Below are 9,349 nucleotides of genomic sequence, written 5' to 3' on the forward strand. Positions count from 1 at the left end.
AACTGCAGAACCAATGATCTAATCTAATGATAGTTTTTGGTCACTGATCTATTATATTTATTTTTTATTTTTTTGGGTATGTGGCCTCTACTATTATTTGCTAGCTTTCTGGTTTTGGTATTTTTTTTCTATTAATTTTGGTTGGCTTTAAGTGGGCTTTAAAAATTAGTGGTGGTTTAGCCAGCCCACTTAGACGAGACCAAAAACAGAAAAACTAGCCCACTTGAAATTTTATCAACTACTAACTTTATTTTGGTTATTCCTAATTTCCGGGAAAATGTCTACCAAATTAGGTTTTTTTTCTTGGGCGTTAGCCCCGATTCTATATATATATCTGACTATTTTTGTCTAAAAATATAAGTTAATTATTAAATTATTCTTCCACCTTAATTCATGATAACAATAAAGAAGTCTCATGATCCACAAATTTAGCCCAACAGAATACATAAATTCAATTACAATTTTAGTCTTTATCTTATCTTATCTTTATTTGCTTTTATCTTTCATAGGTCAATACTCTATATATACTTAGTTTTACCTTCATAGTTTACACTTTAATTCAATTCAATTCAATGAATCAAAAAATACAAAGTATAATATTCTTCATCTCTTCTTTTCTTATTCTTTTACAATTTTATCATGGTATCAGAGTCTTGGTATCCTCCTTAAAAAGGATACATAAACAATCAATCAACAATCAATAAAAATTCGCATTCTTTTATTTTTTTATTCTTTCACAATTTTATCATGGTATCAGAATCATGTTCTCCTTCTCCCTCGTCTTCAAACCCTAGAAATTTTTGCAAAACATGAGGACGATCAAAGAGATTTTCTTGAGACACTACTACTCTCTTTGGCTGTCACCATCACTATCACCACCGTCACACATGAATTCTAACAACGTAGAGAATCACGAGAACAGCGACGTCGCCATAGAACAAAGGAAGATCAACAAAGAGGAGGGGAGAGGCGAATCACCCTCAATTTCCTCGTTCATGTGCGAAATCTGCATTGACACTAAAATCGAAGCGGAAAATTTCTCTATAACCGGTTGCAGCCACTCATATTGTACGGATTGCGTGGTGAATTACGTTGGTTCTAAGCTTGACGACAACATGATTAATATCCAGTGTCCGGTACGCCGCTGTGGTGGTTTCTTGGAACTTGACGGTTGCCGCGAGGTTCTGCCAAAGATGATTTTCGATCGATGGGATAAGTTATTGTGTGAAGCTGCTGTTGTTGAGAACGAGAGCGAGAGATTCATATATTGTCCCTTCAAGGACTGCTCTGCCCTTATGATCGTCGACGATGATTCACCGACGGAATCAGAATGCCCTAGCTGTAATAGGCAGATCTGCGTCTCGTGCGAGACAGTTTGGCATCATGGGAGCACGTGCGAGGAATTTGGGAGGACAGATAATAAATATAGAGTAGTGATGGAGGTAGCGACCAAGAACTAGTGGATGAGGTGCCCAAACTGCAGGTTCTTTGTTGAGAAAAAAACGTTTCACGTGTGATAAAATCTGTTGCAGGTGCGGACATTTGTTCTGTTACAACTGTGGAAATAGTTGGGATTCCACCTGCGAGTGTTATCTCACCACCCTCGATACCACCCTCAAGAAAAATGCTACCCATCCTTTAAATATTGTCCTTCATTCAATCTTTAAATCTAATATTTTATTATTTTAATTTTTAATTAATCATGTTTTTTATTTTTAAAAAACCACTTTTATTTTTATTTAATTTATTATCATGATATCAGAGTTTTGGTATCCTCCTTGAAGAGAATACATAAGCTATCATCTTTTCGGTAAAAAATCACCCTACTTCTTTTTCAACCTTCTCCTACAATAATCAATCTTCCAATTTATCTCATAATCCAACCAATCTCTATTACATCCATCAAAGTAAAAATTCAACATTAATCTTGGTTACCCTATTATAACAAGAAACAACAATCAGTCACTATGGCCTGTCTGCGCCTTCTTCCAACAGTTCCATCTGCGCCTTCTTCCGACAGTTCCGTTTGCATTCTGTTTCAGCAGTCATGTCTGCATTCTATTTCAACAGTTCAATCTGCACTCTATTTTAGCAGTTCCATCTGCACTTTTATCGCGCTCTACGCGCCCTCTTTTATTGCGCTCTATGCGCTCTCTGAAGACCACTCTTATTGCGCCATATGCACCCTTTAAATATCAATCTTATTGCGCTCTACACGCTTATTTTTTCTTTTTTTTTTGAAGATCGATGCTCAAGTACGACATCTCCTTTTATATTTTTGTCGCCGGCAGCTCAAGCTCCGCCGCACACAATTTTTTGAAGATCACTGCTCAAACACAGTATCTCCTTTTATATTTTTGCCGTCGGCAGCTCAAGCTCCGCCGCACGCATCTTCTTCCGCGTCACCACGTCAGACGCTCAACAATTTCATCGGAACTTATACAAGCTGTGGATTATTGACATCTTCCATCCAGATGCGTATTAAACTACTCTTCCACCTTAGCCCATGACAACAATAAAGAAGTTTCGTGACCCACAAATTCAGCCCAAAAGAATACATAAATTTAATTACAATTTTAGTCTTTATCTTATCTTTATTTACTTTTATCTTTCATAGGCCAATACTCTATATATACTTAGTTTTACCTTCATAGTTTACACTTCAATTCAATTCAATTCAATCAATTAAGAAATACAAAGTATAATATTCTTTATCTCTTCTTTTTTTATTCTTTCACAATTTTATCATTAATAATAATATTGACAAATGAACACTTGTAAAAAAAATTGTTAACATAAAAAATATTTGGATTGTTTACACTTGTTTAACAATAAACCTATTTAATGCTTATTACATTTACACCAGCTTGTTGCTTATTAATTAAGTGTGCTACAATTGAGGAATTATATCTACTTCATTCAGGCTGAGTTTGTTTCTATTATATATTATATTATTTTCAGGCTATTTAAGGTTTTTTTTTTATTTTTTTTATTACTAGAATTGAAAGAAAAAAAAAAGATAAAGCCAAATTAATTGGCTTGGGTCATGTAAGAATTTGCCGTTCTAGCCATATGCATGATTAGCTACATACTTAGTTGTTCTTTGAATCAAGTTAATACTAATCTTCTAATTGTAATTTATAGTCTGTTGAATCTTATATATCAAGTCCCGTTTAAGAATAAGATAATCAAGCTTCCTTTTTTTGTAATATTGAAAATGAAGAAGGATTGGATTTTTTTAATTTTTTTATTTGAGAAGATAAAATATAATTTTTTATAATTAATTTTATAAAAGAGATAAAAAATAAAAAATATTAAAAAAAATTAAAAATTACACTTTATTTTTTAATTAAAAAAATAATTAAGAGAATTTATTTCCGAATGCATGCATCCATACAATCTGCTCCACAGAGCACATCTATGTCATCAGGCTCTTCAAGATTGAGGTGTCTCTATCCAAGCTAATCCCCAATTACAATATCGATAATGGTCTTGTTATGTTACTAACAGTATTTCTGTCAATTTCTGCCAATTCTTATTTGTAATTGTATTTAATAAAAATGTTTTCGTAGATGTGTCTAATAAAAATATATTTTTTATAACTGTATTTAATAAAAATATCTTTATAGATATATTTTTTAGATGTGTCTCTTTATATATATATTTAAAATATAATAATTAATTATTATTGGTAATAAGTTGACTGATAATATGTTGATACTATATACTTTTTCTATCGATAATATATATATATATCTATTAATTAACTTTACATTCTTTACAAATTATTACATTCAACAAATACAGTAGAATGCTGCCTTCAAGCTTGCAAATGTTGGGATTGATGATGTGCATATGCCATTACTGTTAAGACAAATTAACTTGACTTAACTCTGTTGAAATTCATTATTAGTATTTTTTATTAAGAAAACTTTGAAGACTGAGCATTCATATTTAATTGTTATAACAATTAATGAATATTAAATAAGAGTATTTTTGATTAATTTTTTTTAATTACTAAATATTTTAATTAATTTATATTGGACAATATTTTTGGCTAACAATCCAATACTTTTAGTTTAACAATTCAATCTTATATTTTTAACTAACACTTTTAAATATTATTGGTTAACTATTAATAAAAAACAATAAATTATACTCACTTGTAGCATTGCTTTTTTTTTTTTAATTTCTAAATCTTCAAATAACGGAATATATTTCAGAACTAATAAACACTTTATTATTATCAAACACAATACATACCCTTGAAACTCTTTATGTATCTCTTCCTAGAATGAAGGAACATACACTTTATAGCTAGCCACGCCATCTTCAACCATTACCTTTTTGGTGGTGGACCTGGTGGAACAGTGAAACCTGGAAAAAAGTTGTAATATTTTAGAAATCACTTAATATATAAAATGAAAATAATATAAGGTTGAGTTATTAATTATTATATATAAAATAATTATATTATGTATATACTAAAATCAATTGTTAATTAATCACCACATATAAAAATACATATTAACATCTCATAAAAGATTTTTTGATGATTGATTATTTAGTAGTTAAAAGAATTTGTGATCAATATGTATAAATATATATTATTTTTAATATATACATAATGACTAATTTAATAATTAATTTTTAGTATATATATAAAATAAATTTTATTAAAAAATTATGAGTAACGTTAACTCACTTCCACACTTGGTACCAACAGCAAGAGGTTTGCCACAAAAGTTCAAGACGTGCAACACTTTCCTCCAATCAAGCAAATCTTCTATTGTAGACCCAGGCGGGTAAGCTGTATATATATATATATATAATGCTAACAAATTAAAACTATAACGAAAATAATGTGATTCTTTTAATACACAGAAAATAAACATATTAAAGCATCTCCACACACACAGAATAATTATCAATTATTAATTAGATGAAGACTCATATTCAAGTGTCGTCACGTGAAATTAATAGTTGAGAATCGATAAATAATTTGATATGTTTGATTAAATTACTATTTAACAGTTGTCAGCAATCAACTTCACATAAATATAACTACACGTGAGTTTTTATCTATTAATTATTTACGAAATAATATCAATTATTATGTAAAGAAAAACCTTTGGAATTAGTAAGCTATCATCAACCGTTGATTTTGCAACAATAATAATCTTGACCCTTTCCGTATAAAATATTCAAAAAAGTAACTTATTAATTAGTTAAATTTGATGAGTAATTTATTTTAATCACAATTTTCTTTTCTTTTTTTTTGTGAAAAAATCAGTGTCATCATTATATACATTTTCACTTGTGTTTTTGAGATTTCTTTTTAAGAGATAAGTTATTGTCAGTTAGGTGAAAGACAATTTTTGTTAGCGGGTTATCAACACTCAGAAAGCAAAGAAATTAAAACAGATAATTATGTGCTCCTTTAATTTAATTACCATGAACAAAAGTCAGTAAGTCACTCATATTTTCAAATCAACAAAATTAAATTAGTCGACTTAATTATTTACTATCTTAAAAGCTATATATATAATAAGCACAAATATTTTACTAGATGATTATCTCTATATATAGTGAAACCCTATATATATAAATGATTCTTTTTTTTTTTTTTCAATGTGGATGAAGAGCTTATATAATCTAACGAAAAAGATGCCACAACTAAATTGCAGTGGCACACCACAAAAACTAAGAAGAAATATGCAATTAAATAAAAAATTAAAAGTATTGAAACAACCACTTTTATAACCTCATAAAAAAATTTAAATCTAAAATGAGAAAAGGACGAATCAATCTCTAACTTTTTTATCTGCAGACATTTAAGTTTCTGAAGATTTAAAAATACATTTAAGTCCTTGACCTCTTCAAAATCTGGACATATCGATCCCTGAGTCTAATTTGTCCAATTTTAAAATTTCTCTCACGTATGTATCCGTATCAACCAGGTCAGTACAACAGGAGTCACGTTTGATTTTTTCGATAAATCCGATAGACCCAAGTGAACATGAGGGATCAATATGTCCAGGTTTTGAAAAAGTCAAGGACTTAAATGTATTTTTAAATCTTGGAAGACTTAAATGTCTGCGAATCAAAAGATTAAGGACCTATTTATCTTTTTCTCTAAAATTTAATATTGAATTAACCACCTTTAAAAGTCTATAAAAAATTTTAAATTTTTTTATGGACTTCTGAAGTTGGTTAATTCAATAAAAAGAAAAAAGAGAAGAAAAGATGAGTAATTAAAGAAAGTAAACTAAAAAGAAGAGAATGATTACAGACATATTTTACGATTGAGATTAGCGCAGCAGCATGGTAAGTTGGCTTGTTGAATGACGTCACAGCAGCGTTTATTAGGGTTGATAATTGTTGAAGGCTCTCCTATATGCATGTAAATCAAGCACTCTATTTGAAGCCCACGAAGATCGATTTCACAATCCTCTGCTGCTGTAAATGTTGTTGCAATAACCATTCCCATCAAGATCAACCAACAAACTATGGAATATTTGGATTTGGATTCATCAGAACCAACCATATTCGATTCTCTCATCTTCTTGTTTATGTTATATTGGTATTTATGTGTGTTTGGTAGTGATACTTGAAATGATGAGTGTATTTATGGAGAAAAAGGGATTTTTAATGTGTGTCATAAACGCGTATTTTATGTTGGCTTGAACATTACTCAGCAAGAATTTCATTGTTTTAATCTACTTATCTATCTATCTACTTAATAATATACTAAAATCGATTTTCTCCTAACTAATAAAAGTGAGGTGTCGATTCCTCATAAATCTATTTTTCTGCCAAAATAAACGCACTATTTTCTCTTCTAACTAGATTTATTTTATAAAAATATCTTTATTATAATTATACTATAATTAGCATTTAAATAATAATGCATAATTATACTAATTTAGAAAAATATCTTTATTTTTAGAAAGTACTATTCTCATGTAATAAAAGTACTATTTTCTCTTTTAAAATTATTTTTAGAGAAATATCTTTATTATAATTATATTATAATTAGCATTTAATGAATAATGCATGATTATACTAATTTAGAAAAATATCTTTATTTTTAGAAAGTATTATTCTCTCTTCTAAAATTATTTTTAGAAAAATATCTTTATTATAATTATATTATAATTAACATTTAATGAATAATGCATAATTATACTAATTTAGGAAAATATCTTTATTATAATTATATAAAATAATCTACTTAATATACTAAAATTGAATTTTCTCCTACCAACTAATGAAAGTAAGGTATCAATTCTTCATGAATTTATCTTCTTTTCAAAATAAAAGCACTATTTTATCTTCTAAATTTATTTTAAAAAATATATTTATTAGAATTATAATACAATTAGCATTTAATGAATAATACATAATTAGCAGTAACAACTTGCAATTACATGTGCCCTCGTATTGTGCTGTGCAACATTATAATCTGCAAAATAACATACAAAATCTAATTCATGATCATTACTTTACTAAAAGAGCAGAATTATATTATTGAAGTTGTAAGATACCTTTGCAATGAGTAGTGGAATTTTCATTCTTACAAAGGCACATGAAACTCTGTCTGTGTATCAAATCCACAAGTTTCACCTCTTTTGGATAGATTCTGGCAAGACACTCATAGTGAAAGAACACTCCAGCATGGTAAGACACTCATATAAGATCTTAATTCTAGTTGTTACTTAATAATAATGTATATACTAAAAACAAAAACCATTCCATTATATGATGATGAAAATATAACTAAAAGATAAGGGCATCAATCCACATAACACAATGGAAGAGCAACTAAATAGATAATATAAGCATGGAGACCAACCCCTATGGTTCCCTAAGTCCCTGCATCGATCCAACCTAGTCCTGGGTGAATAACATAGCGCTACTTACATCCATGGTGTTTGCATCCTCGGACACCATTATCGGAGCGGGACTTCCGACTCCAAAAATTGCATCTCTTATGATCCTCATTGGTGTCAAAAAATTGAATGGCACAACATCCTTAGCAATCTGAGCCTCCATCTTTGCCACATTATCTTTAGACTTCTTTCATAAGCTTCCACCCAAGGTGGTTTTTGGCCAAATAAAAAGGATCATCCTTAATCTCCTTATTTAGAGTATTCACAACAGTTTTCGCATCACCAACCAAACCCAAATTCAGTAGAAATATCTGGAATCTGCCACCATGATGATAAAATCTGAATCCCCCATCACTACATTAAAAAAAAAAAGAAACAGAATCCTAATAAAGCAGCATTATCACAGCAACAACAATCAACAATCAACAATAAATAAAATTCATCATCAGCAAAAAATTAATTTATATGTCAATTCACCAATTAACAAAATTTATGTACATAAATATTCATATTGTAAATCCTAAATTACTATATCAAAACAATCCAGAAATCAATTCAAAAAATAAGTACTCAACCAATGTCATATTTTTTGAAAATTAAAATTAGCATAAACATGTTACATCAAGTTTTAAAAAATGAAAAAAAAAATCAAATGTTATATGTTACCTGTTTTGTGACAGATCGAGTACAGGGAGATCGAGGAGAGGAGCAGCGCGGGGACGAGAGGCCAGACGGGAGGTCAGGTGCAGCGAGGCTCGGCGCGGTGCGGTGCAGCGCAGCGACGTCAGACGAGGCGAAGCACCCCGAGGGACGGCGACGGCTTGGATGGAAAAATAGCGCAGAAGACCTTCGAACAGAATAACACAGAACCGACCAACGCAGAGAGAAGGAGGCGACGGATGGCCGACCACCAGGCGTCCGCTGCAGACGACGCCACAGAAGGATGAAGACGACGGACCGACGCAGGAGATGACAGTGAACGCGATCTCCACAGAGCAACTGAGGGCTAGCTAGATTTTTTTTTCATTGGGATAAGATGCAAGAGCTCTTTTGGTATTTTAAAAAAATACATGTTTGTTCAACTAGCTATTACAATTAAATCATCAGAATATTCGTTTTTTATCGAGAATATTCTGTTATCTTTAATGTTATTCACAGGGACTTAATTGAAAAAAAAAATATTAACTTATAAGGACCCAATTAAAAAAAAAAGTATAAAAACCTAATTAAAAATTCGATGAAACTATAGAAACGTGCAGAATAATTAAACTTTTTTATCAACTATTAACTTTATTTTGGTTATTCCTAATTTCCGGGAAAATATCCACCAAATTAGGTTTCTTTTCTTGGGCGTTAGCCTATATATATCTTATTATTTTTGTCTAAAAATATAAGTTAATAATAATATTGACAAATGAACACTTATAAAAAAATTGTTAACATAAAAAATATTTGGA

At 29.9% G+C, this 9,349-nt stretch overlaps 1 protein-coding gene and 1 long non-coding RNA gene across 2 annotated transcripts; one reads left to right on the forward strand and one right to left on the reverse strand.

Moving 5' to 3' along the window:
- Window positions 1-809: 809 nt before the first annotated feature.
- Window positions 810-1,460, forward strand: LOC112791805 (uncharacterized). Its single transcript, XM_025834818.1, has one exon. The coding sequence runs from the start codon at window positions 810-812 to the stop codon at window positions 1,458-1,460; it is 651 nt and encodes a 216-aa protein (XP_025690603.1).
- Window positions 1,461-4,171: 2,711 nt separating this feature from the next.
- LOC112796374 (uncharacterized) lies at window positions 4,172-6,602 on the reverse strand. The gene is made up of 3 exons (XR_011880372.1): window positions 6,295-6,602; window positions 4,706-4,810; window positions 4,172-4,377 (listed from the first exon to the last, which is right to left on the reverse strand). It is a non-coding gene; the product is annotated as an uncharacterized lncRNA (long non-coding RNA).
- Between the last annotated feature and the right edge of the window lie 2,747 nt (window positions 6,603-9,349).

Source organism: Arachis hypogaea, chromosome 1, assembly GCF_003086295.3.
Source record: "Arachis hypogaea cultivar Tifrunner chromosome 1, arahy.Tifrunner.gnm2.J5K5, whole genome shotgun sequence".
Classification (NCBI taxonomy): Eukaryota; Viridiplantae; Streptophyta; class Magnoliopsida; order Fabales; family Fabaceae; genus Arachis; species Arachis hypogaea.